Source organism: Trichoderma camerunense, assembly GCF_050948025.1.
Source record: "Trichoderma camerunense strain CBS 138272 chromosome Unknown V8C40scaffold_7, whole genome shotgun sequence".
NCBI lineage: Eukaryota > Fungi > Ascomycota > Sordariomycetes > Hypocreales > Hypocreaceae > Trichoderma > Trichoderma camerunense.
In genome coordinates, this window is record NW_028145363.1 from 1,612,830 (window position 1) to 1,639,980 (window position 27,151).

Below are 27,151 nucleotides of genomic sequence, written 5' to 3' on the forward strand. Positions count from 1 at the left end.
TCAATCCCCCAAATGCCCCCAAGGGGGGGTCACTCACCTTCAACGGTCCGATCATGTATAATGATGTTGTTTGGGGGGGCAGCCTGGCCGTTTCTCTCCCTGGGCTAGTCGCGAATCTGGTAAATTTCACTCCGGACAGATGGAAAAACCAAGGGGAATTTGTAATGCAGAAGAAACAAAAAGAGACAGAGAGAGAGAGAGAGAGACGTCACTTCAAACGTTGCTTTTGGCAAGGGACCTGTTCTGCCGTCTGTCAATGCGCTTGATGCCGCGTCCAGGATACTTGAAATGACGACAGGAACAGACCAACAGCAGCATCTCCTTTATCCGCCAACTAAACAGCGTCCAATGAGAGCTTCAAAGCCTTGCTAAAGGAGGCGACGAAAAAATTTTCGTTGGTGCTCTGCTTCTAAAAGAAGGGGGTCGCAGTATGGAGAATCTATTTTTTCCCCGGCTCTGTGTGCTGCTTGCGATAGGTTCAGCCTTGGCCGAGATGCAGGTATGCAACCTCTTTTTTTTTTTCTGCCGTCCTCGACGACGCCTTCTCCCTTGCATTGTTACGACGGACTATTCCCGCTCTTCTGCGCTTATTAGGATGACTCTACACTGTAGTCGGCTAGACGCACCTCGTGAGGTAAGCAGGAGAGCCTGCAGGATTGCAGCCGATACACACACAAACAGGCGGTATTAGATGCCTTTCCAAACTCGCCCATCTCTCTTCATGCAGGGGAATTGATTCATGGCTTGTCCATCTTGGAAAATCTCCAGCACACCAGCAGTTGTGGGCGGTGTGGTTGGCCGAATTTACGATAGCCGCAGCCTTGACGACTGTCTGGGTTGCATCGTCAGGCGCTAGGTGCCGTCGCATCGGTGCCGTCTTTGATGCTGAATTGTCAACGTTGAAGGACAAGCAAAAACACGGCACGCGATGGACATAGTTGGTGCGTTGGTTTTGTCCGGTTGAGCTGAAGGTTGCTTCAACACCCCTGATGTGTGGATCCAGATGGGATGCCAGAGACATACAAGTCGATCCCGTCCGGTTGAATCTGCAGGACTTGCCTTTTACTTGCCTTTCAGCAGCTTCTCCAACAACGCCAAACGACGCTATCACAAGGCTCCCCAATGAGCAACTTTGTGCAATTTGCCACTCATGACCGCACAGCAAATAGTCTCTCTAGGTTGGTAAAAGGCTCTCTTTTCAATGGCCGAATTGGGCCGATGCAGTAATATAACTCTAGTTCAGCTGTAAAAGCTAGGCGTTGGTTTGGGATACAATCTGAGGAATCGTTGGAGCGTCGCCAAGATTCCATGCAGCTCGGGGGTGCCGTTACTACCGATGGGCATGTTTCGACACCGAACGTTAGCAACAGTCGCAACAAACAACACAGGAAAAACTAAGGATTGACACAGTTGTCTTGTGTCTGTTTGCACAACATGTTAGTCCAGATGACCATGGCAACAAACTGTCAACAGGTTGCCGTCGCCGGCCCTCGGTTATGACGCTCCCCAGTTGGCCGCTCGGAATCCACGCGTAGATCTGGCGGCTAGTGAATAATTACGGAGCAGTTTCTTTGTTCTAGAAGAAAGTTAGAAAAATGGCTTTTCCTCTTTATCAAGAGCCGGCGTTCCGGCAGTGATACAGTTAGTTGTAAAATGATCTCCCGGGCGGTGCTCGGCTTTCACTGTCATGGCTACTTCGTACGATATGCCACATCCCCGAATGGAGAGCACCGTTAACGGCGTTTGTCGGTGCACTGTATGAGGGTGTTTCCGAACATTGAGCGGCCTCTGGAAAATGCACCATGCAGCGTTACCAGCGTCACCAGCGTTTTCCAGGACGGGCGTTAGGCCTGCTGCTTAGCGTCTCTCTTGGTCCATTAGCTCGTCTAGGAAATTTATTCGCAGACGAGGTGCAGGAGATGCCAGGAAGAGCCTCAGCTTCGAATCGTATTTCGCAAACGGGTTGCTGATGCTGGGGCGGCGCACGCCCTAATCGTTCTTCTGGCATTGCGTCTCCGCTCCTTGGGCTGCATGTCCTTGCCCTTGTTGAAGTCGAACGGTCTGCCAGGCACGGCCTTGTCTAGACCACGGAGCACATGTCCGATGAAGAAAAGCCATGGAAGTGCTCCAGAAAAGTCGTTTGAGCCAAAGGACGGGCAGCCACTCAGAGGCGCCACCGACTGCAAGGGAGACCCCCCTGTGCTTCCAAGGCTTCTAGTTCCCTTCTACTCCGTGCTTTGTGCTCCGTAATGAACAAGACCAGGACCAGGAGGCCGGAGCTGAGTTGTGATAAGCTGCACGCTAAATTGCCTTTATGACGACGAAACCGACACTCGAAGCGGCGAACAATTTGTGCTCGTACGGCCAAGTAATCGTATTGACAGGCACAAACCAAGCCCTTCATCTCCTGCGAGGCTTGAGGTACAGTGGAGGAATTCACAGCAAAACTGGGGGTGGGCAGGCGTGTGTGCCAGCCACGTTTCCCTTGGCCTTTCGTGGGGGACGTCAAGGACCGTTTTGCTCATCCAGGAATTACGTCCCGTTTCGACGGGTGACTGATAAGCGCATGGTGTCTTGCAAACGTTTGGAGTAAGTCCCCATGCAAACCACCAAAAGCCAGCATTTCCGCCAATCTCTGGATGCCAGAAGTCATGTTGCAGATGCCAGGGGCAATTAGTGCCAGTTAGGCCGATTGTTTTGGATGGATAGCATAATGGCGTTAGCAGGCTAGCATGAAGCCAGCCACGAGACAGCCTCCTTTGTGCGGTGGGCTCGCACGTTGGATAATATTGCGGGAAGTGCCGTCGGCTGTCTGTGCGAGTTGGACCGCTTGCAGCTCGGACCGTTGGATTCTCTTTTCTTGTTGTTTTGCACATCATCTGCACTCCAGGTGACCGGTATTAGCAGACCATAGATAGAGTTGCCGTCATCAAGGTTTTCTCGCGGCATCGAAGCTTGGTCAGCCGTGAGGAAGCCGTGATGAAGCCGTCCTGCGGCAAAATCAATCCGCACGAGCCGCACGAAACAATCAGAGCCAGCCAAAGCGCCTTTTTTCAGTCTCTGTCTTTTTCACCCCCTTCACTCAATATTCCTGCCCAAATCATCTCCGCCAGTGGAGGCCACTGGAGTCGCTTGGTAAATCGCCACGCGCCACGCGTTGCTCTAGCACGCAGCCTCTTTTTCTCTCATGTTTGCATTTGCAGCACTAAGACGGACGAGCAAAACCCTAATGAGGCAACCAAAGAAACGCAGGGTTCGAAGCGATGAATAATACAGCCGGCCTGACAAAGCAACGCCAGACACAGACACGGAACTGCAGAATGATGACATCGTCATACTGTAGACAAAGTGCTCTTTGGGGGGGCGTGCGTGACATGCCGACCGGTGCTAGAGCGTAATGCCACCAACCTAAATCTCTGGAGCCTGTCTGTCCTTGTACAGGACTGTACTGTACTCGTACCATGCCGCTATCAGCGCCATTATATCGCGCCCAATCGCATCAAATCGCATCTACAGGCCTGCCGGGCCCTCGGTGAAAGATCGGTTGTGCGCTGTTCGGGGGAGTCTTGGCCGTTGGCTGGCAGAAATGCCATGCTAGATAATGATGACCGATCCAGTTTCTGGAAAGATTCGAAAGCTTCTCCAGCCCACTAATCCTGCGTACCGGATGCCGGGATTTGCGGCGGTTCCGGCTATGGTTGGGCGCTAAGGCCGATTTTGACAGATTTGACGGGTGTCAAGTGTCAAATACGAGTGTTGATTCTCGATTGTGAGCATCTGATGAGATGGAAGCCGTCGCTCTGAATCTTTGGCCGCGCTACGCCGGAAGTCGTCGGAACGTCATTGGCATCCCCAGCGATGCGATTTCGGTTCCGTTTCCGCTGGTGCATGGGAGTAGGATTTGGACTGGATGTCGAGGTACTTGTGCGTTGCAGTCATAATTTGCTGACATTTTGCAGTGGCGAAATGCACGATGCTGCATGTGGAAGAAGCGATAGAGAGGGTGGTGATGCTAGATTAGCCGCTTTGTGGTCCCAAGCACACCTTTTGCCCATGAGAGAAAAAAAAATTGATAATTTGCTGAGATGGAGTTGATGGAGTTGAGAGCGAGCGTATCGATTACCTCATTCTGATTAATGACGTCGTTTCTTTTTTTGCTTTTTCTTGTCCCGTCTCGCCCCTGTACCTGCCTGCAGTGGCTTGTACGGTGCAGGTACTTGCTGGGTTCAAGGTTTGCTGTTGCTGACACAGCAGAGCCTGAGCCTTAGGTAAATTCTTAGTAGATTGTTTGTTACCTGTGATTTTTAGCAACAAACAAAGAATGAATGAATGAAGCCAGCAAATTCTGCATCGCCACCACGATGGCTAATGATGTTGCTAATGATGATGATGATGCCTTACCTTGACCGTAACTCCCGAGCATCCAATCCCAAGTCTTGGATCTCGATCCAAGTACTTGTACCAGTAGTCTCTGCTGCGTTGCCGTACTCGTGCTTGTTCTTGTTCTTCTCTCTGGGTCTTGGGCTCTAAGAGTTCTGGGGCTAGCGACTGGGCTCAACTGCTAAAGATTGAAGTTCTGGCGAGGCGGTCAGTGGCTCTAGGCCGCACATACCTGCCAATCTACACCGCGCTAACGCACTAAAACTGCACATGCAGCGTGCTACAGTACAGTGGAGGTTGCCGCCTGAGTACCTGGACCCTGCCGCTGGCCTGGTCCGTATACTTCGTACGGGTACTCTTCGCACGTTTAACCTCCATCGAAATCTTCCATCCTAGTCCAACTAACTTGCTAGGCCTTCTTCAACATAAGTCTTTTCGCCTGCCGTCAGCGGTATCAAAGTAGTCCTACACCAAGAACAGGGGCGCCAGCCGCAGACGCCATTCGCTCTCGATTGAAACGTGGGAAGCAACAGTCGAGAGGCAGAGGCGCACACCAGGCAGTTTTAGCTGCATCTGCCGTCTGCAGTACATGGCCAATGGCCAGAATGCCGCAGACGCCGACGGGGGTTTTGGTCCACAAATCGCCGCCAGGCGAGAACGAGGAGGCTGTTGAAGAGAGAAACAGACAGAGGAAGAGAGAACGAGCCAGAATGAGACGGACGAAAAGCGAAAGCGAAAGTTGAAGAGCAACAGAGAGAAACAGGAAACAGATCACAAGAGAGCGAACTGGTCCGAGGTGCCTCTAATATGTTGACTGAAGGGGATGCCGAGCCACGGCAAAGGCCATCAAATCAATTTATGCCATTTGGAATCCATGTCGGTCAACAGCAGAGTTTTGCTTGTTGGCCCTGGTGGTGAGTCCCCCATTCGTGTTCTAGAATATTGCCATATGGTGAGATGGGGGTCCAGGGCTCTCAATTCTTTTTTTTTTTCTGGGATGGGACACTAACGAGGTAGCGGTGGATAGGCTTCCGTTCGCTCGATAGGCGTCCCATCATCAAATTTGACTCGTACTGTACGATACAGCACGTGCGATGATTTTGGCCAGGGCAGGCAGAGGCCATCACGGAGTAGGGTCGGAGGAGGAGCTAAAGCGACTACGCCTGCTAGCATTGCGACCCTCCAGCCCAGATCGCGATCCAGTCCATCTGTGGAATACTGTGCGGACAGGACAGTACTTGCAAAACCCCGACGTTTATTGCCGCCAGCTCGGCACTGCGGCATGTAATTCCTAAGACCTACCAGGCACTGTATCGACAAGACAAAGCAAAGCCGGAGCGTCTGACCATGCCTGAAGCATCCTAGCAGGCGAGTGCCGTCTTGTCAGCGAGGGCCGCCAGCACCGTCAGTCTGGCCCGGCAGAACCACACGGGAACGTGCTGGTGAGCTCCATCAGTCAAAAGTCAAGGCCGACGCGAGAGACAATAGCGTCACAGCAAGATCGGCCTGCAGGCCCCTCTGTGGCCTCTTGGTCTCCCTCCGCTGTTCCTCCCTTGCCGCGGCCTGGAGTGCCGAGAGACGAGAGCTGCTGAAGAGGCAAAAAACGATCTGAGCTGTGCTTTGCAGTTGCTGCGCTGCGTAGGGATGATTCTTTGGCTGTCATGTCTGATGCCTCCTGCGTGGTGCATCATGGCTGGCCACCACTCACCACTCTCCCCAGCTAGCCCAGCGCCTCCCCCAACGTCCACACATCCACGGCTCGCCTTTTCTTGCTTGCTTGCATCCCCCAGCTTGCGGCGGTGCGAGTACATGGAGTACGTGCGAATACATGCATGAGTTTCCTTCGGCTGGCACTAAGGCAACGCGGTCCGAAGCAGCAGAGACGCTCTCTGGGCTCTCGTACTTGCACCCAAGCGTCCCTCCCAGTGGCGTCGATGCCCTCACCCCGCAGGCTGGCTGGCCATGCCGGACCAAGCATGAGCATGTACCGGCCCAGTACCAGCCAGGACCAAACTCGGAACGCTCCTCTGCTGGTATCCAAGGTATCCTACGGGTATACGACGCCACGCCACAGCCCGCGTGCACGCTTCTTGGTGCCAGAGCCTGCAAGTCTCGACAGACCCGGTCGTCCGCTGGCTGCGCTGGATATACACTCACGCCCCCCCTGGCCCCCCTGGTCGCCTCCAAGTGCTTGGTCTGGTGCCTTGTATGCAGACACCCCCCGGCCTCTCCACCCAGTACAAGTACTTACCTGAGGTAAAGTACCGTCATCCCTGTCCGAAAGGTACGGAAACAGAGGAGACGCTGTTCGGGGTCCACACCACCGCCTTCTGGGATGGATGGCCTCAGAGGTGTGTAGCAGTATATTATTATAATACGGTACCTGACGGCTTCATATTCTGGGCTCGTTTTTTTCTCTGTTTCCACTCATTAAAAAATCACGGTCCGGATCTCTTGCCATTCGCATCCGAAACGCAATTTCCCGCCTGCTTCTGACTCTCCGTTTGTCTCAGAGCAGCCCTTTCAAAGCCTTTGTCTACAGACATTGTCGACGTCTTGGCCTACAGCAATTGCTTCTTCTTTGACGTGGCGGCATCCGCATCTTGGCTCCAGCATTTGGCGCATTCACGGGCTTCTCTGTCGTGATTTGCTCTGTTGACGCCGTTGAATCTCAACCATCGTCAACCAAAGCGAAGCGGGCCCTCGTCTCTTTTCGTAGCGCGACCCACGACAAGCTGCCTCGAGTCGTTGCTGCTGGTCCATCGCCTTTGATACCCTATTTATTGCGATAGCTCCCCCACTCGATCGCCTTTCCACGGCTCCTCTGCCCTCGTCGCCAACCAAAGCCGCCTAGACTGCGGCCAGCCTCATCCGATCTTTTTGTTTGCATGTCCCTCATATATAAAATCGAACACAACATGCCGCGATCATCTTCCGGAGAGCCAACTAAACCGTCCAAGCGAAAGGGTAAGTTGAAATCTGAATCCCGCCCTTTTGGCGCTTCACATGTCGACAATTCTTGCCCCAATGCCCACTCCACTGGCGACAATTGCCGTTTCCATTCTTTTCAATTGTCAATTCGTTTTCCATGCCTCATTTCGAATAAAAATCAAAAGCTAATTGTTATACGTCTTCGACCCCCTTAGGCACCAGAAGTGTTTCGACCCTGACGCCCTCACAGCTGGCACGCAAGCGGGCCAACGATCGTGAGGCTCAGAGAGCCATCAGAGCAAGGACCAAGGAGCACATTGAGCGTCTGGAGCGTGAACTGGCCGAGCTCAAGGGCGTCCAGAGCCGCGACAGAAAAGTCCAGGAGCTTCTCCGTCGGAACAAGTTCCTCGAACAGGAGATTGCCCGGCTCCGGGAGCACATGGGCTACACCGCCACGGACTCGTCCTATTCCTCGAATTCCGCAGGTACGCCAGGTACCATGCCCAACAGCGCTCATGACCTTTACTTTGGACCGCTAACTCCAGGCCCATCAGTCTACGACGACAACCTCAGCTCGGGCAGCGGTGCTGTGCCGAGTCCGAGGGTGTCGCCTCTGCCTTCCAGTGACTTCAACCAGATCCCCGACTACGCACAGCAGTCGTATGGCCACATCACAGGCGCTGGCGGCGAGGCGTGGCCAGCATCAGTTGCGCCAAACCCCGTCCTCGGCAACATTTCCAGCCCCTCATCTCCCGCTCATGGTGAGGAGTACAACGCGGCCTACATACCCACGAGTGTCCCCTCGATGATTCCGGCCACTCTCAAGGACATCAAGCAGGACTACGACGAGATGGACCACGGCAGTATGTATCCCTATCCCTATGTATCCTTATCCCTTCCGCCACGCACTCACTCACTGAGGGGCACATGGGCTGACTTGAATTGCTTCTCTCCCTCCAGGTGGGCTCAGGCTCAACACCTCAACTCTGCATAATTTGCCACAGGCATATATGCAGCAACACCAGCACCAGCAACAGCACCAACATCAGCACCCTCAACACCCGCAACACCACCATCAGCAGGCACCGCCGCCACCGCCTCTGCACGCATATGCTCAGCAACACCAGCAACAACCACCGCCTCACCCTGCGCACAGCGCATCGCCTCACACGCCGCTGCAACAGCGAACTCCGCAGTGGAATGCCGCGTATTCTTTATACTACCCTCCAGAGATGGCCGATAGCCACGCCAACCCTGGCATTCCTCGATGAATCGACTCGCCATCGACTACTGGCCGCGTGCGTCTTTTGTGGCAAGACGCCATCCAACCAAGCTCGCATCATTGGCAACACTAAATCTTGACATCACCGAACCTTGGGATTTCGGCCACGACAGCCCGCAAGAGGGACATGCCTGAACCAGCGAATACAAAGTCCGCAGCGGCCTCCATGGCCCATCTGCACGCTTACGACCGTACAACCTTGAGGGGCAACGACCAATCGGCACAACCGTGGAAGGGAGAAGAAAGCAGATCCGACAAATGGCAAACAAATCTGGGTTGTATACTGCATCGCAGCGGTGGGCACTCAGACCAAGAATCCAGCATTTGTCGCACCAAACAGCCACAAAAGCAGGGTTGCGTTGGACAAGGCCGACAAGGCAGAGTGGAGCTGGTTTTATTTACGTGGCATCAATGAGAAAGGGAGAACAACAACAACGAGCTATGATGAAGCGGATTGGTTTTTACAATTACAACATAGGACGAACCAACGCAGCCAGGTCATTGAGACAGCGGTGACGGTAGGTTAAGAGAGGGGAAGAATAGGCAAGGAGGTGCCTGTTTTTACGATTACAGAAGGGTGCTCGGGTCTGCTCTGGGACAAAGGAAAAAGCCGACACCCGTACACATATAGCATTCATCGGCGTTTGGGTCTTGCATATGCATTTCAATCTTTGGGCGCACAAACAAACAACGGGACGACGGACACAGCACGATGCATATCAGCGGGGCAAATGGGATTCGGGCGGCTCAAGATGGGAGGGTGGTCTATTTTCTTTTTTTCTTTTTTTATCTATGTTTTTATTTGATTGATCTCATCTCTTTCGCTTATTTTCTTTTTTCTTCGCCTTGGGAGATACCATGAGGGGAGGATTTACTCGGCTGGCAAGTCGACAGGACTGATATAGACGGATATATACTGTTTCTTGTTTTTTTGGATTCTTTTTTTTCTTCCTTTTGTTCTCGGTTTGGTTATCTTTGCTCTCCTCTTGAATGTTTTTTACGAACTCTTTTATATTTTCTTTGTTTGTTCATGTATTGTTTCTACCTATAGACTTGCGCGTTACCACGGATTTTTTAGACAACTTCCTATAGAGGAACTATGAGACTATGAAAATTAGATCACTTTTTTCGCCAAGCTTTTCTATGTGGTGCAAGTTCGATTGGCTCTCCTATTAGACTATTTCATTCCATAATATGTATGTGGCACTTGTTTAATGTATGTAAATGCAGTAGTAGTACGGTGTCTAGTCAGCAGTTTATTGATGGGGTTGCGAAACGAACAGCGCAATCTCACCCCAACCAACCAACCAACAAACCAACCCCAGATATCAACGGCTTTCTTCCACTATACCGCGACTTACCGCCTCATCGCCTAGACCCCCCAGCCTCGGCTGCATCAAAGCTGCCACATGGCGTGGTGCCGGAAACGAAAAGCCAAAGTGCCGGTGGTTTTGCTGCTGCTCCTAGCTCGACCAGACTAAGCCAGGCCAGGGGGGAGACAAACAGAGCTATTGCCCTTACTATAAGCTACTAGACAAACGGGGGGTTTTATTTTATTTTAGCAACAAAAAATGCAGAGCAACAAGCAAGAAGCTCAATTAGGGGGCCGTAAGCGCCGTTTTTTTTCTCCTCGACAGAGCGCAGAGAGGCTATGTTTGGTCGAAGCCATGCCCTTTCCATGCGGACGTGCATTCGCGGGCGAGCTTGTACATTTTCCGGCCGCAATAGTTGGACTGGACTGGGGGGCGTGGGAAGGATTGGGACCTGTACTCGTACTAGCACCTTTTGCCTGTTTGTTGTTGGGGGGTCGCGCGGGATGCTTATATTAACTTCACACGAGGATCTGGTTGGCCGAGGTGAGACGTGAGACGTGAGCTGAGCAAATGGAGCAAGATCTGAGCTTGGGCTGAGCCACAGATGATGGGATGCTGGGGTTGAAAGGGCTTGTTGTGAGCTAGATGGAGAAAGGGCTGGTCAATGTTCGTGTACGGATTAACCTGGTAGTTTTGATTAGCTGATCGTGTTCCATTTTCAGCTTCAGCTTCAGCCTCACTGCAAACCATGACCACCGCCAAGGCAGCTTTCGCTTCTTGGCGCTTCCCTTCCCTGTAGCTGAGTTGAGAGAATGAAAGAGCAAGCAGCTGGGAAATTCTGTTAAGTACATGCATGCATACATACATACAAACATGATTGAACGGTATGTGAGAGAAAGAGAGCGAGAGAGAGAAAGTGGAGTTTCGAACAAAGAGGGGAACAGGAGAGAAGAGGGGCGTCTAAGGGGGGGCGTGTGAACGAGAAGGGAAAAAAAGAGAGCATCCATTTCCACTCCGGGCGGTGATGGGGACAGTAAGTACAGCCAATCTTGCTTGGGCTTGTACTATCCGTATGAGTAATATGGACGTGAAATAAAAAAGAGAGAGGCACGTATCTCACCTCGTACAGTCTCCATTTTTAGACGCCCGCTCTGTGTCAAAGTCGATCCCATTCACGCATAGCTAATCAATGTACCCTCTTTTGACTTGGATTGGGAGATCAAGCAAGGGCTCGCGTCGAATACGCCCGGATAGCGCATATGCTTGCGTAACGATGGTTGGATGGGTGTGGTGAGTGTGAGTGATCTGCTAGTAGGAGCATTAGCTAGTACGGCATGTGTCTGATATGCGGTCTAGGTGACCCCCAACATAGATGGATCCGTCTCCTTATTCACGGAGTACATCGTGCTTGACACTACTGCAGGCAGGAAAATAGAAGAAAAGAAGGTGTAGTAGTGGGATTTGACAGATTCGGAAGAGAGTGCCGAACCCTTTCGCAGTGCATGATCCTGAGCGAAGAAAAGTGATGAGGAGCTGCCACTCCCAATCTCCTTCGGGCCGTGGTCTATGGATCAAAGAGCATGATGTTATTTCCCCTATGCCAGGTACAGTATCCTCGCACGGAGAAACATGTATAAATAGAAAAAAAGAACGCGGCACTGCATCGCCGGAGGAATATCACGACGCTAAGGATGCAGCGAAAAGGCAATGACCGACCTGCAAGCCAACGCTAGCGGCTCAGTTATATCGGTATTCACCTCAAAGCCCCAGAGAACATGGGTCCAGGCCTTGTCCTTATCTGCGCGGCGGGAATAAGGCCAGTTGCAGCATTCCTGTACCTTGTGCTAATCAACGGTTGCCCCGATCTGAAGTTTGCTTGAGTCGTTCTCCTCTCGTCTCCCCCCTCTCTTCTCTCTCTTCTCAACAGACCCCTTCCGTGGCCCATCGGCCTCACTGCGGCCGGTCTAATTCAGTTAGATCTGTGCTGTTCAAGGCACGGCGGCCGCCATTGTTCTCATGTCTGGGGTATCCAGGTTGTTTCGGGGATTATCACGGACGCGGCGCGTCTACAATCCCTACGCAGTTAGCAAGTTGCATCATCTCGCCACTCTAAACTCGTTGCAGAAATTGAGTCGTCTCTTAGTACGGCCGCTTCGATTTGGGGCATCGTGAAAGGAATAGCGGCATCACCGTATCGAAATAACCTGGGGAAAGGGGGAATGCATGAGGGAGTTTCGGTTTCGTGCAACCGGTCTCTCCATCCCAGCGCCCGTTGTAAACCAAGACCTTTTGCAAAAAGGAGATATCTATGATGCGTTGTACTCTGCAGCAACTGAAACACCAGTGATGGAATCAAGCCAATTCCAAGAACAGGCGACACAATGTCTGCAGAGGACAAGAAGAGCAAAGGGCTTCACAGAGTTCACATGAGCCTCTACCATGGCTAAACAAGTTGACGTGCGCATAGCTAGCGACGGTGTCGTTGTATCAAACTCAGCCTCTTATCAGGTGCTATAAACACCTATCGCCGCCATGTGTAAACAATTATTTGTCAGAGTAACATGGTTTAAGAGTCAACCCCAGAAGCAGATACCGATGCAACGGGATCATCAGGCACGGGACGTTGGACATGGCCGCCGCACCTGCAGGATAGCGTTTGAGACGGGACAGGGCCTCCTAATCTGAACACCGAACAGATTCCGGGCTTCTGCGAGCATTCGAAACGGCAGCAACTGGCAGCCGAGTTGATTCCGTAATGTGTGGCTTGCGTGTGCACAAACGAACATGGGCCCTAGTCTCATAGGAGTGAAAAGCGATTGCCGTGCCCTAAACCTCAAGGACTGAGAAGACAAGCTGCATGGTTTCCATCTGCTAGAGATCATAGAACCAATAAAGAAGCACACTGCGGGTTCTAGCTGGGTAGCAATGGCCCAAAAAGGTATAAGCTGTCAAAAGAGAAGAAAAAACTTAAACAGCGGTATGGAGATGTCAAGCGGCACGGTACATGAGGGTACAAACGGTACAAGCAGGCACAACGACCCAGTTTTGAGCGTCTCATCATTTCTCAGAGGGAGGGGCGTACAAGTATCTTCTTTTTTGCTCTCACTCTCCTTTCGATCCGCCGCGTGCTTTGTTGAGGAGGACAAACCCACTGGAGAGCGCCGGGACTCCTGGTCCAGAGAGCAGAGCATATCCGCTTCCTGCATGCACCAACCTGGCAACGACCCTCCTGTCCCCTCCCAAAGGGCTGAAAAATAGAACAGCCCACCGGACCGCCCCAGACGCTGGTTGGACAGCTGTGCCTTATGCGGTGGGTTTATGGCAGCGGAGCAGCGAAAATAGCGAGTATCAAGTTTGAAGAAATTGGCCGAAGTTGACCGAGCCGTTTCGGTGGCTGACCAAGGGGGAAGGGCGGGAGAAGCGCGCTAGAAGGACTATCGAAGCTTTGCTGTTGTTCTCTGGTAATCCTGGCCCCGCAGGGGAGGGGCGTGTGAGAATCTCAAGTTGAACAAGAGCCCTGGCATCTCGTATGTACTCGTACTGTACTTCCAACAAGACTGCACTAGCACTTGTGCAGGCATGCACACCCCTCCCCACCCCTCCCTTTGTTGTAGAAATTTCCACGAGGAGACCCTGTTAGGCCAGTTTTGGCTTGGATGATGACATATGTTGAGAGAAAAGAGGGTGCGAGGGAAAAGGGATAGCGTTCGTTGTGGCGAAACAATGAAGAACGAAGAGAGGGAAAAGCGAGCATCCGAACGAATACCGGACAGAAGGGAAGAAGAAGAAAGAAAGAAAGAAAGAAACAAGTCCCCCAAGCAGAGCAAAAAGATGACAAAGCAAAGCGAGCCACCGGTGTCGATTCGCGTGGATCAAACGCAGCCAAGCAGCGCTTGACCTGAGGGCACCAGCTGGTGGCTGGAATCCGCCGCTGCCCGTAGCTCCGATCACATATATCCTCCTCCATTCAGGTTGGGAGACATGGGGGGTCAAATTGCTGGTGCCTGCTCAGAGCTGAAGGTTGCGACTCCATCGAAACCCACCTGCTGTCCCCGTCCAGGCGCTTTAGTTTGGATGCATCAACGCTCATCTGCGGAGAGGAAGAACAGAGCACTAAACTGCATACCGTGGCACTTGCATCGATGACACAAATAGTTGTTGTAAGTTCCCAAACTCCCCCTCCCTCTCATGCGTGGTCCGTACTCGTACAGTACCCGTACTTGCAATCAATATGAGGTCGGTGAGTCCACTAAAAAGACGCATCGTGAGACTCGGGAACCAGCAACCCCGTGGCACCTCGATTCACCCCAAGACATCATCGCAGGAGAAGAGGGAGCGCCATGGTCATCGGGGGACCCGAAATGCGTCGCGTAGACAAATGAAATGAGATTGGAGCCTCTTGGGGAAGTGCTTTGCACGTGCCCAAGAAATGGCGTTTCCCATTTGTGGTCTATCACTCTTAGCTTTTGCTGCGATTTTCGAGCAGTAAAGACGGGATCAAGCGATCCAATCCAAAGAGGCCGCCTAACCAGCTGTGTTTCCTTAGTCGCCATCTCAAATGCCACTGGCCTCGAGTCAAAGCATTCACACAGAGACACACCCTTTGTGCATTCGTCTGTGTTTTCGAGGCGAGTGTGTACCTGTACTGCGCATGCTTCGTTGTCCATACTTCTTTGTACCTGTAGTGCTTCTACAGTACGGCGTGGTGCGTCGGCAGTTGGTTGAGAGCCAACAGCTGTGGATACGACGATCCAATGGAGAAAGGGGGTTCCGCCAAGCCTGTAACATCGGTTTCTTTTAGTGCCATCCCCATCCATCCAGACTATCGTGTCTAGATAACGGTGGGATAAAGCCATCAGAACCTAGACTGCTCGACTAGACGTTCTAGTGCCAGGCCGTTCAGGGGCTCTCGCGTCGATCAGCACCAATGGGTTCCCCTGCTTGAGCGGGAATCGCGCCTATGGTGTGCTGCTGTAATTCTCACAAAAGCCGCTGAGCAGGGCATTCTTGCGTCAACTCGGCAATAGGCTTCATCAACAAAGGCGATTGAGCGGCGATAGCAGAGGCGTAAAGGTAGCTTGAGACATTGCGTAGCATCGCGAGCTGAGAGTGCCCACCCCAATACCACTCCAATCCCCATTGGCTGCCTCCAATGAAGCGCCGTGTTTGCAAATGCCAAAGCCGGAGTCTTTATGCCTCTGCATGGGGGAGGCGTTTCAACATGACATTCCATCGAAGCCACGCTTGGCAGTACTCTTCGGACTCCGTAGAACCACTATGCCTATTCCTCGAGGAAGCGACAAGAGAAGGCGGTCTTAAGTCCATACGAGTGTAAAAGAGTATCCGCTCAGGTTTGCGCCCCGACTATCCAGCGGCATTCGCCTATGCCCGTCGCCACATGCCGCCGAGGTCGAGCTGATGTGCAAGACTAAGGAGGCGACAGGACCAGGTTCTCCGCATCTTGCAAGAGGTTTTGATGCCACAAAACAAAAGACATGCCGCATTGTATCAAAGTACAAGTCTTGACACAAGTAAAACATCGGCAATCCCTGTAGTTACTAGAATTAGCCATCACAGCCTTGATTTAGTCCCTATTCCTAGTACCAAATTTCGTGGCTGGCTTTTTCTGTGGGTTTATTATCTCTTTTACAGTGACATGACACTCACATGGCTTCATGACTGGAATTTAATCCAGACCGCATCTGCTTTCTTTCGTCTTTTCTGTGGCAATGCACTCGTAATCGAGCGGGGGTGCGAAGCGAGAAGACGAAACGACTACCACTGTGGCTGACAGCCCGTACGGTTGTATGTTTAGGCGATGCATTTCCGTCGGCCAACCTTGATGACTCAACGCTCCGTGTGTAATCATCAAATCCCTTGCAGTCGACATCATCAGATCATGCGAATAACGTTGGCTCACTAAACGTAGATTGTCGGCCGATCCCACAAGTGGGATATCCAAGCACGCCTGTCTCGGACTTTGGCCGGTTGAAATGGTGAGATTCACATCGCAGGGTCCTCGATCCAGGTACAGCCGCCCCACGCGGGCCATCGCACATGTGATGGATGACGACGATCCATGATGAAAGGCCAGCTGAGCCTCATACAAGGACCAACTGCATTGGCTTGCTCTGCTCAATCTTGCTTCTACCTCGTCTCTTGCTACTATGACGCCAACAGATCCGCGAGAGGTGCAGCAGACGTCGAATTGATGGCTCTCAGACAAGCACACCTCTAGTCGTAACAATTGCCGCAAGGAGTCTTAGCAGACAGCCGCCGCAGTGAGAAATTCCCTGTCGGAATGTCATCGATACTGCCGTTCTGCCGCGGGAAAAGGAGATAAGGCGATGATGTGTCGATTTAGCCCTTTTGAAATATCTCCGACATACAGGTCCCCTGATTAGGAGACCAAGGTAGCATTGGGCGGGATCTCCAGGATCCCACCGTAAGATCACGCATCGTCCAGCCTTACCGGCCCACAAGCCCCTGCGCGGTGCCCTTGGTGATAGTCCCGCTAGCCATGCAGCCCGTCCAACCCCAGATTGTCTGTAGTAGGTAATCCGTGATTTTGACAGAGCGTGGAGCAGAAGGCGTGGAGCGGGAAGCCCGTCGCATTTAGATGCCAAACTTCTTCCCACTTCAGCTCGGGTTCAACCCGAGGTCAACCAGAAGAGGCATTAGGGTCAGGAGAATAAGCACGGCATCCTCTTGGCAAATTACCACAGCTGAGACCATTGTGCGCGCCGTCTAGGCAAACACGCAATGCATGGCTGGCCGTCGCTATCGTCAATGGCACTGTAAGAGGTCAGCTGCATACAGGGAACGTTGTCCCAGGTCGAAACTGTTCGCTAAACCGGCCGGTCTACTCTGTGGTACCGGTACTTGCGCGATGAGGATTCGGCATGATATGACGGCTCATATTTTCCAGTCTGACAGCGGCGTTGACATCAACCACACCTCCCTGGAGAGACAAGCATCCAGATGCCTAGTAGGCGGCGGAATGAGCGCGGAAAATGCCATGGAGATAGTGCTGCATATAAGAGCAGGCCAGGACAGAGCAAAGAGTTGTATTCACAAGGAGGCCTGCTGACATACGCAAGGGCCCTGAATGCCAAGCCGACGGGGGGCTGGGAGACAAAGTAGTATGCCGAGAATCTGTAACTGCCAGGACACCATGCCGGTGACAGCGGAAGCGCTGCCGCCGCGGCCGCGGAACACAGATTCAGCTGTGATGTTTATGCCATCCGTGCCGAAGGACAGGAATGTCACTTGTCTGACAGCATGAAGCAGACAATGTCCGAGTGAGCCGGTATGTCATGGCGGCGAAGCACTGCGTAACAATGTGTTAGCCTCCTATCGTCAACTCCATCATCAACACCAAGACCCGATCGTGACAAGTCAAGTGCCCACCTGTTCCCGTCCCCGTTCCCGTGTGGGAACTGCCTGTGATCCGACAGCCGGGATCAGATCCACCGCGATCGCCTTGCCCATCCCCATCAGCGTCAGTAGATTCGATGGTGGAGTCTCGTCGAGATAGATCGAATGCGATACCCGTTCCCACGGCGTTTACCCGAAGCCAGAGCAACGAACATCATCACCGCCCACATGACCAAGAGCTTCTTCGGGGTCGGTCGGGGATTCTCGCTCGTAACTCACCGAGCCGACTCGGCCAAGCCTCTCCGCACCGGCTTTCGCTTGGGGATGGCGGAGTCCGATGTCGAATCTGTGTCCAATTATTTCGGCGGGCCTCGTACGGATGAATCTGACAGCCTCGACACCGATTGGCTGGAATTCAGCCTCATCCTCGGCATATCCACGGGTGTTCGGCTATAGCAAGGGTATACCACGGCTGAATATCCCTGCCCGCAGCTAATGGCGGGGAGCATCGCGGGGAAACTCGTCCAATATCCATCTCGTGATAAGAAAGTTGGGATGATGGCGCGGCTTCGGAGAATCCTGCTGTTGCTTTTCGTTCGACACGAAATTGCCAAGCTGGGCGAGTAAGCCCGTTAGTGGCAGGAGGAGCTGCTTGCTTGCTGATTCTTTTACGTTTCTCCGAAGTTCTCACGACGAATTACCCACGGCCAATCCAATATGGCGAGCCCCCAGGGATTCCCATCTTTGTGACCGACGGCTATATAAGTTGGCCGGTCTGTTCCTGTTGCTGGTTATTTTTTCGTTGACCTCTTCATCTTCATCCCTTTCCAGTGTCTTTGTGACAGACTCTGGTTTTCTCTCAGCTTTCTTTTCTTTTATGATTTGATTGCTGTGGCATGCTTGAGGCTACCCTGCAGTCTTTGTGAATTTTATTGTTGCTGTCATTGAGCAATCTTTGTTTGACATATAGCGGTGATACTGCTGTGTTTTGTCGTGTGTCGAGGAAGAATTGTCTCATCAGAAACCCCATTTGACACGACTTTTCCCATATCACTCCATATCACCCCTTCACATCTCCAAACATGGCCGATATCGACGTTGAAGCCGTGTTGAAAAAGCTCACTCTGGCCGAAAAGGTCGAGCTGCTGGCAGGTGAGTTATAAACATACGAACGTGTTCAATAGATAAACACGACATGACATTCGAAACTGGTGACTGACAACCCCCCAAAGGCATCGACTTCTGGCACACAAAGGCTCTCCCCAAGCATGGCGTCCCGTCACTGCGCTTCACAGACGGCCCCAACGGTGTAAGAGGCACAAAGTTCTTCAACGGAGTCCCTGCAGCTTGCTTCCCATGCGGCACTTCGCTCGGTTCCACATTCAACCAGCCGCTGCTCGAAGAGGCAGGTAAAATGATGGGCAAGGAGGCCATCGCCAAGAGTGCCCATGTGATCCTCGGCCCGACTATCAACATGCAACGCTCCCCTCTCGGTGGACGAGGATTCGAGTCCATTGGCGAAGATCCCTTCCTCGCTGGCCTTGGTGCCGCGGCTCTCGTCCGTGGCATCCAGAGCACCGGAGTCCAGGCCACCATCAAGCACTTCCTGTGCAATGATCAGGAGGACAGGCGCATGACGGTGCAGAGCATCGTCACCGAGCGGGCGCTGCGTGAGATTTACGCGCTGCCCTTTCAGATTGCCGTCCGAGACGCCCAGCCCGGTGCATTTATGACGGCGTACAATGGCATCAACGGCGTGCCGTGCAGCGAGAACCCCAAGTATCTCGACGAGATGCTCCGGAAGGAATGGGGGTGGAAGGGCCTGGTCATGAGCGACTGGTACGGCACTTACAGCACCACCGCTGCCGTCGTAGCAGGACTCGACCTCGAGATGCCCGGCCCCCCACGATTCCGAGGAGACACCTTGAAATTCAACGTCTCCAACGGAAAACCCTTTGTCCACGTCATCGACCAGCGTGCCAGAGAAGTGCTCCAGTTCGTCAAGACGTGTGCTGCCTCTGGCGTGAAAGAGAATGGCCCCGAGACAACCGTCAACAACACCCCCGAGACGGCGGCCCTGCTCCGAAAGATTGGAAACGAGGGCATCGTCCTCCTCAAGAACGACAACAACGTCCTACCCCTGAAGAAGGACAAGAAGACGCTGATCCTCGGCCCCAACGCCAAACAGGCAACGTACCACGGCGGAGGCTCTGCCGCCCTCAAGGCCTACTACGCAGTCACCCCCTTTGACGGCCTCAGCAAGCAGCTCACGACGCCGCCCTCATACACCGTTGGAGCCTACACCCACCGCTTCCTCCCCGTGCTGGGCGAGCAGTGCGCAACGCCAGATGATGGAGCTCAGGGCATGCGCTGGAGAGTCTTCAACCAGCCCCCCGGAACCCCTGGCCGCCAGCACATCGACGAGCTCTTCTTCACCAAGACGGACATGCACCTGGTGGACTACTACAACCCCAACGCCGCGGACACGTGGTACGCCGACATGGAGGGCACTTACACCGCCGACGAGGACTGCACCTACGAGATCGGCCTCGTCGTCTGCGGCACCGCAAAGGCATACGTCGATGACAAGCTCGTCGTCGACAACGCCACGCACCAGGTCGCCGGCGACGCCTTCTTCGGCTCGGCCACGCGCGAGGAGACGGGCCGCGTCAACCTCGTCAAGGGCAAGACGTACAAGTTCAAGGTCGAGTTCGGCTCTGCGCCAACATACACCCTCAAGGGCGACACCATCGTGCCGGGCCACGGATCCCTCCGCGTCGGCGGCTGCAAGGTCATCGACGACCAGGCCGAGATCAAGAAATCCGTAGCTCTCGCCAAGGAACACGACCAAGTCATCATCTGTGCCGGCCTCAACGCCGACTGGGAGACGGAGGGCGCCGACCGCGCCAGCATGAAGCTCCCCGGCGTGCTAGACCAGCTCATCGCCGAGGTCGCCGCCGCCAACCCCAACACCGTCGTCGTCATGCAGACGGGCACCCCCGAGGAGATGCCCTGGCTCGACGCCACGCCCGCCGTCCTCCAGGCTTGGTACGGCGGCAACGAGACGGGCAACTCCATCGCCGACGTCGTCTTTGGCGACTACAACCCCTCGGGCAAGCTGCCTCTCAGCTTCCCCAAGCGCCTACAGGACAACCCGGCTTTCCTCAACTACCGCACCGAGGCCGGCCGCACCCTCTATGGCGAGGACGTCTACGTGGGATATCGCTACTACGAGTTCGCCGACAAGGACGTCAACTTTCCCTTTGGCCACGGCCTGTCCTATACCACTTTTGCCTTTTCCAAACTGGCCGTCTCTCATGCGGATGGTAAGCTCAGCGTCTCGCTCGCCGTGACAAACACCGGCTCCCTCCCCGGCGCGCAGGTCGCCCAGCTATACGTCCGCCCCCTGCAGCCCGCCAAGATCAACCGCCCCGTCAAGGAGCTCAAGGGCTTCGCAAAGGTCGACCTCCAGCCCGGCGAGACCAAGACGGTGACGATTGCCGAGCAGGAAAAGTACCTGGCCTCGTACTACGACGAGGAGCGCAGCGAGTGGTGCGTCGAAAAGGGCGATTACGAAATCATTGTCAGTGACAGCAGTGCCGTGACGGACGGGGCTGCGCTCAAGGGGAAGTTTACAGTGGAGGAGTCGTACTGGTGGTCTGGTCTATAAGAGAGAAGGATGAAAGCGTAGGAAATAATACCATTCACTGTTTGATATTATTGTAACATAAGAGGAACGACGTCAATGGATGAAATTACGATGATAGCTTTTATCAAATTAAGAAGTTTTTCTTTCTGTCTCAGATTCATGTTCTAAGCAGGTCATTAGAATGTTCGTATCGCATTAAAAATAAATTAAACACCAACAACTAATAATAATAATAATCACCCCCTTGGATACATTACTCCGCCCAGTAGGCCTGAGATCCAACAGCAGTAGAAACACTTCATTCGCCAGATTTGTTTTCCCCTTTACTCCCAACAGATCAATCCCCCAGCACGTCTCTTTTTTATAACCCAAAACTGGCCTGAGAAAACACATCGCCTATGAAGATATATCCCAAAAATAGTAGTAATCACCACTTCGAATAAAAAGCCAAAAAAAAAAAAAAAAAAATCAAGCTGGTTCGCGTTAGAGGCCGTTAGGTCGTCCCGCTCCCCCCCGTGATGCGTCAGCCCCTGTACCATCTTAGTCCCGATTCAAACCCTCACTCGGGCTTTGTCGGTATGCAAATCTGCCGCGCTACCCTCCGTCCAAACTCGGTGTAAGTTGACTCGCTTCTATCATTGGCAATGCTGTGTGCCGATTGGAAACTCGTCGGGAGCAGCCGCATGCTTCGAATATCAAAAGGAACTCCTGCGAGTCTCCTGCAGGGGCATATTCATATATCCAGCACACTTCCTCTTGCCGCGGAAGTCAATCATCTAGTCTTCCTCTCTTTAGATAGCTCCCCATCAGTGCGTCACTTGCATGACAATAACACCAAAAATACCACCCTCCCTCGATGGCCCCAGTCAAAAGCCGAACCCCCTGGCGCCGATTTATTCAATCAGCTCATGATCGTCGTTGCACCGTACGTTGGCGACCACTTCCGGGATGCTGGCCTCTCGCAGAATAAACCCATGCTTCTCCACTACGATTTCACCTCCCAGAGGCCCTCTCTCGTACACCATGCCTCCTTGCTGGGCGTGTCCCCCCCGCAGCCACCGCTGTAGACTCAGGGCTGTATTTGCCGCGTTGATGGCAACGTGCCAGTTTTCCAGCCCAATCGTCATCCAGCCGACGACAGACAAAGTCTTGATGAATCGTGCAGGCGGTGAATTGTGGCAGCTCGGCACGGCCGCCGCCATGACCCAGATGAAGACGCCGACAGCCGTCTTCCAAAACGGCACAGTCACCTCCCACACTAGCTCCCAGAGCTTCAAGAAATCAGTCTCTCCCAGAATCTCGGTAGTGGGGACCCGAGCAATGATGGCGCGGTAGTAGACTGAGGCAGTTACACGGATACAGCGATACATGGCGTCATTCTTGGTCCTGGCTAGCCGAGCACTCGCGCTCTCTTCCACGGGGGCGGGCGGCGAGCCGTTGGAGGACGCTGCATCGTGGCTCCTTGGCGAGGATGTGTCGTAGTCGGAGCTGCTCGCTGGGGAAGTGCCCGCCCCCTCGTATCCGGTAGTCTCCCACATGCAGTCATCACCCTCGTCGGCCGGATGACCCGTCGCCTCCTCTTCCTCGTAGAGTGGGATGTTTTCCGGCATCCGATCCAGCCTATTAAGCGCCCACAGAGCGGCGTCTGTCACATTCTGCAGGTCTTGCGCGGTTGGCGATGGGGGCAGGGATTGCACGGTCTGTATAATGAGTCTTACGTCGTCCAGGATCTGGGCAGAGCTTCGATGAAGCTTTAATGCCGATCCCGGGTCGACAAAGTGTGGCCAGCCAGATAAAAAGGGGGAATTAAAGGCGGTTTGATAAGGGACCATGAAATCATCACGAAATTCAAATTCACCCTGGCCGTAAATGTCAGGCTCGATATCATGAGCAATGGCAATGGCAATGTCGTGACTAGATGGGTTTGAATAGTTAGCACCACAAAAAAATCAACCAGAGAGGACAGGCTCAATGGCTACGTAGTAGTGAAAATGGAACGACGGGGGGAGACGAAGTGAAACTACGCGTTGGCTCTTGCACATGCAGTAGCACGGCGACTGGCAGGCCAAGCTTTCAAAAATCAAGGGGTGGGTATGGGTATGCAAAAGGGGAAAGGGCCATGATACTACAAACTAGCGGGAGAGCAACACTCACATGAGCACGGTTTTGGCTAAGAAACCACCCATCCCAAGGTCTTGGAGACCGCCCCTCATTCTAATCATGGTCTTGAGGCCCGCCATGTGGGCACGCAGTTCTTCAGTGGTGCCCCAGTACCAGGAATCCATGACCATCTGGGCGGCTCCCATGATGGCAGCATCGCCGGTCTGTGTCCTGGTAGAGCTTAGGTGCTCATTGAGCATACGGTGAACCACGCCTTTGTAGGCCCAGACAAGCATCTTGGGCACTCGGCCCGTCTCCTTGAGGAAGCATACCGCCGTGTAGAGCACTATCTGAAGCAGAAGAGGATCCTTGATGGACAGCGGAACCCAGTGTTTCATAAATCGACTTTCAGGATCAGGGTTTCCGTCTATGGAAGCCTTGAAGCGAGATAGAAGTTGGAGATCTGTGAGGAAAAGATTCGTGTTAGTGTCAGTGGCCCGAATTGCATTACCTTGCCTCCCCCCCTGTTCGAGTCTAAGCTGGTTGCCCCCCCTTCCAAGCTCTTTGAAAATGCAGCACGCTTAAAGACAGCACTAACACCAATGCTTGTCTCTGCGCCACCCTGATGAGGTATCAAGGGCGATTCTCTATGACTCCATGCACACAGGCATGCATACACATACTTACGGCAATAGGAAAGAGAGGAGGGGAGAAGGGGGGAGGGAGGGGGATTTGTCACGTACGTATCCGGACGAGCTCAATGTTTAACCTGGTTGGCTCCATAGGCAGGTTCCGCAGTTGATCATCCAAGCCTCCAATCATGACCGGCGGTTGAGCTGCCTGCTGCAAGGCGCGCATAAGTTGAGGGCCGTCGATGCTCCATTCGTCGTTGACGATGCGATTAGTGACCTTTAAGCGAGCCTGCAGGATTAGACGCAGCATGGCAAAGACAGACTTTGGTTTGAGCGTGCCCGTCTCGTCTGTGACTACGACGCGAAAAGGGTCCGAGGCAGACCCGGTAGATGACCTGTGCGAAGAGGCATCCTGGTCGTGTGAAGAGCGAGAAACCACCTCGCCTTGAGCAACTACCGGCGCAGTCGAGAGCTGGTCCGCAATGCCGCTGGCAGCGACGACGCCCTCGACCTGGAGAATGGCATCCTGGATGTCGGACAAGTTGAGATGGGCGTAGCCTCCTTCCAGCACAACCTTGACATTTTTAGATGCGCTCCCTGGAGATCCGGCACTGGCAGGCCTATGAGAATTTGGCGGTGATGTCAGCTTATCATTCTAAACGGTCAACCCTTTGAAAAGACGGGCAAGGTGTGTGTGCGTCAGTGTGCTGTAAGAGGCAACGGGTGTTATAAGCCAATCTCCTCCTCCTCCCTTTCTTTTTCCGTTTCTTCCCTTGTCTTTTCCCTTGTTTTTTTCCCTTTTCTGTCTGGGTGCGTGCGTGCATTGGCACCCGATTGGGGAGAGACAGACAAGAGAGAGCATCTGCCGGCGAAGCTCCAAACCAGGGGAGTGGGTTGGGCTGTTCGGCCTTGTGGGGGAGCTGAAGCCGTAGTCTGTCCATTCCCCACAGGAGCTGTCCTCCGAAGTCCCTGTCCTGTCTGGCCCCCCCCCAAGGAGATGGATAAGGGTGGGAGGGACGTGGGATGGTGGCAGACGAGTGGAGAGAGGATGATCGGTTCGGTTGTCGTCGTGTGGTTTGATGGGTGGTTGATGGGCAAGGGCAAATACTAACCTCTTGTTGCTTCGTTTGATGTTATATTCGCACGTCGGCTGTGGGAATCGACGGACGCAGTTGCTACACGGTCGGCCTTGGTCGCACTACAAAGCCATGCTCGAGTCAGTTGATGTTTTGTCCCAAGCATTCATTTTTTTTTCTCTGGTTCCAATCGTCCCCTTGTTCTTCTTCTTGATCATCATCATCATCTTTTCCTTCTAAACAGCCCACGCCGGGTTTAGAGAGGATTTGCGGTCGCTCGCTCTCACGCTGCCCATGTGCTACTGGTCGGTGACTGACGAGGATTCGGAACATGCCCGTCCCTGCCAGCTCCAACCGCAGGGGGTTCGGACATTGAACTTTATATCTAGGACTGCTGGCGCCCCGGGAACTGGGAACTGGGAAAATGGGAAAATCGCCCCCAAAAAAGCTCTGGGCAGCAGCAGCAACAACTGCATCTACTAACCTTTTGCTTGCGACGTCGACACTCGGTGCACGAATTGCCCCTAGCCTTGATGGCCATGTTTGCGGCTAACCGGCGATGATGGGGCATCTGCCCCTGCACCTGCATTGTGTCGGACATTAAAGCGTGAGCACCGGCGCGCGGCCGATGGTGTAGCGAAGCCAGAGAGGCGGAAAAAACAAAAAAAAGTAGGTCAAAAAGGCCGGAAGCGAAGCTGATGGATGCGGTGAGGAGCAAAGTCGAGAAGGGGAAGGAAAAAAAGGAAATAAAGCGATGAGAAGTCTAATAAAGCGCACGCGCTGCTGCTTCCCTTCCACACCAAGACGGACAGACGGAGCCCTCCAGCTATTGCAGCTATTGGTAACTCCAGTGGTCAGTTTCTGCAGCGACCCGAAGATGACGGTTTTGACGGCTCGCGCCGCTCCCTCAGCCGCAGATTCGTCGAGATTCGGCAGCTGGGCCTATCGCGTCGGCAAATGCGTGTGAGTGTGGGATGGTGGTTTGGTTTTGGACAAATTGAGCCTTGGGCCCCTAGCGTGCGGCTTCTGCAGACTGACTGCAGGTTATGTGTGTGCAGTGCGTGCAGACTGCAGATTGGATTGGATCCAGGCTGCAGTGCAGTGCCGTGCCGCAGTGAGGTCGAGACTCTGTCGAGGCTGAGATCAGATGGCGCCAGAGAAGGGTCGCAGCGGTATGTATCGTGTGTGGGTGTGTGTGTCTGTGTCTACTGAAGCTCGCTCGCGTTGTGTCGCTGTCGCAATGGCCTGATGCACCGAGGAAGAGGGTGGAAAAAGAAAGAAAAGAAAAGAAAAGATTAGGAGGATATCCGCCGGCCACAGGCAGCGAGGTGGGATGAGTGAGGAGGAAGAGGAAGTGGAAGAAAGAGGTTACAGAAGAGGGTCGCACAGAAGATGACAACGATGGCCGCCTGGAACAATGCAATGCATGCGTCTCGGACTTGTGTCGCTCTGCTCTCCCTCTTTGCCACGCACAGACTTTCGAATGGCCAGTCAAACAAGTCAAGCAGAGTCTCAAGTCAGAGAGAAAGGCTCCGTCTGATTGATTGATTGATGCGAGTCTCACAAGGTCAGCGAGTACTGACTGTAGCGCTTCCAGCAGGCGCACCGGGAAACAACTCCAGCGAATTCGGGGGATCAAAAGGGGGTTGTCGTTTCGTTTCGTCGTCGGCAGTCCAGGAGCAAGAGAGGAGACCAGGCGGTGGTGGAGGAAGATCTGTTTCCCCAATCGTCGTCTTGTCTCGGCTTCAATCAACCCCTGTCCGCCTCTATTTTTCTTCCCTTCTTCTTTTTCTTTTCTTCTCTGATTTTTCTATTTCCTTCTTCTCCCCTTCAGCACAATCCGCGCATATTCCTGGATCGAACAAGACGCGGGCGATTGCAGCGATTCGGATGAAGGCGAAATGATCGGGTGTAACGCCAATAGGGAGCAGGGCAAGGATGATGCGATGCACGAGACCCGGCAGCGGCAGCGCTGGTCAAATCTCGATTTCCCGGCCAGCTGATTGTGATTGGACGGCTTGACGGCATTCCAGGGAAGGGAGAGAGAGAATCAAATGGCCAAGGCAAGGCTCTGGTTTCGGGTTCGGTGTCTGTCGGCCTCGTGGATTGGACTCGTTTCGCTGTGTCTCTTTGTCCCGAATTGCGACGGAGAATTGTTCCGCCTTTTTCCCCTGTCTCTTCTTATCCTCCGCTGTAGCTGTCGCTGTGGACTTTCTCCCCCCTTTTTTTATGAGTCTTCCCTTTGCTGTCTCTTCTATTTTTACCGTCTTGTCTGTCGCAGGTTTCAACGATCGCCGCGCCGCGCTGCAGAGAAATCAAATGGGATTTGCGAAAAGCGCAGCTCAGCAAGTTCAAGCTGCCAAGCGGGTTAAAAGCCGGTGCGACAATGGACAAGGGCGGCGCAGAGACTA

The 27,151-nt window shown here is 53.4% G+C and overlaps 8 protein-coding genes across 8 annotated transcripts; 2 read left to right on the forward strand and 6 right to left on the reverse strand.

Moving 5' to 3' along the window:
• Window positions 1–203: 203 nt before the first annotated feature.
• V8C40DRAFT_243319 (uncharacterized protein) lies at window positions 204–679 on the reverse strand. The gene is made up of 2 exons (XM_083215399.1): window positions 627–679; window positions 204–578 (listed from the first exon to the last, which is right to left on the reverse strand). The coding sequence occupies exon 2, from the start codon at window positions 553–555 to the stop codon at window positions 358–360; it is 198 nt and encodes a 65-aa protein (XP_083074491.1). The 5' UTR covers window positions 556–578; window positions 627–679; the 3' UTR covers window positions 204–357.
• Window positions 566–1,542, reverse strand: V8C40DRAFT_243320 (uncharacterized protein). The gene is made up of 2 exons (XM_083215400.1): window positions 1,244–1,542; window positions 566–1,178 (listed from the first exon to the last, which is right to left on the reverse strand). The coding sequence occupies exon 2, from the start codon at window positions 1,019–1,021 to the stop codon at window positions 617–619; it is 405 nt and encodes a 134-aa protein (XP_083074492.1). The 5' UTR covers window positions 1,022–1,178; window positions 1,244–1,542; the 3' UTR covers window positions 566–616.
• Window positions 1,543–2,147: 605 nt separating this feature from the next.
• On the reverse strand, window positions 2,148–3,231 carry V8C40DRAFT_243323 (uncharacterized protein). Its single transcript, XM_083215401.1, has one exon. The coding sequence runs from the start codon at window positions 2,877–2,879 to the stop codon at window positions 2,313–2,315; it is 567 nt and encodes a 188-aa protein (XP_083074493.1). The 5' UTR covers window positions 2,880–3,231; the 3' UTR covers window positions 2,148–2,312.
• A 3,886-nt stretch (window positions 3,232–7,117) lies between these two features.
• On the forward strand, window positions 7,118–8,717 carry V8C40DRAFT_208775 (bZIP transcription factor). The gene is made up of 3 exons (XM_083212086.1): window positions 7,118–7,347; window positions 7,527–8,174; window positions 8,272–8,717. The coding sequence occupies exons 1-3, from the start codon at window positions 7,269–7,271 to the stop codon at window positions 8,580–8,582; spliced, it is 1,038 nt and encodes a 345-aa protein (XP_083074494.1). The 5' UTR covers window positions 7,118–7,268; the 3' UTR covers window positions 8,583–8,717.
• A 1,712-nt stretch (window positions 8,718–10,429) lies between these two features.
• Window positions 10,430–10,975, reverse strand: V8C40DRAFT_208778 (uncharacterized protein). Its single transcript, XM_083212087.1, has one exon. The coding sequence runs from the start codon at window positions 10,911–10,913 to the stop codon at window positions 10,548–10,550; it is 366 nt and encodes a 121-aa protein (XP_083074495.1). The 5' UTR covers window positions 10,914–10,975; the 3' UTR covers window positions 10,430–10,547.
• A 3,658-nt stretch (window positions 10,976–14,633) lies between these two features.
• On the reverse strand, window positions 14,634–16,024 carry V8C40DRAFT_243332 (uncharacterized protein). Its single transcript, XM_083215402.1, has 2 exons — window positions 15,574–16,024; window positions 14,634–15,455 (listed from the first exon to the last, which is right to left on the reverse strand). Exon 1 carries the CDS (start codon window positions 15,956–15,958, stop codon window positions 15,593–15,595), a length of 366 nt encoding a protein of 121 aa, XP_083074496.1. The 5' UTR covers window positions 15,959–16,024; the 3' UTR covers window positions 14,634–15,455; window positions 15,574–15,592.
• Window positions 16,025–18,227: 2,203 nt separating this feature from the next.
• V8C40DRAFT_208804 (beta-glucosidase) lies at window positions 18,228–20,977 on the forward strand. The gene is made up of 2 exons (XM_083212088.1): window positions 18,228–18,435; window positions 18,516–20,977. The coding sequence occupies exons 1-2, from the start codon at window positions 18,366–18,368 to the stop codon at window positions 20,951–20,953; spliced, it is 2,508 nt and encodes an 835-aa protein (XP_083074497.1). The 5' UTR covers window positions 18,228–18,365; the 3' UTR covers window positions 20,954–20,977.
• A 671-nt stretch (window positions 20,978–21,648) lies between these two features.
• Window positions 21,649–25,519, reverse strand: V8C40DRAFT_208826 (uncharacterized protein). The gene is made up of 5 exons (XM_083212089.1): window positions 25,225–25,519; window positions 24,777–24,862; window positions 23,776–24,284; window positions 23,087–23,495; window positions 21,649–22,846 (listed from the first exon to the last, which is right to left on the reverse strand). Exons 1-5 carry the CDS (start codon window positions 25,339–25,341, stop codon window positions 21,826–21,828), a joined length of 2,142 nt encoding a protein of 713 aa, XP_083074498.1. The 5' UTR covers window positions 25,342–25,519; the 3' UTR covers window positions 21,649–21,825.
• Window positions 25,520–27,151: the final 1,632 nt, after the last annotated feature.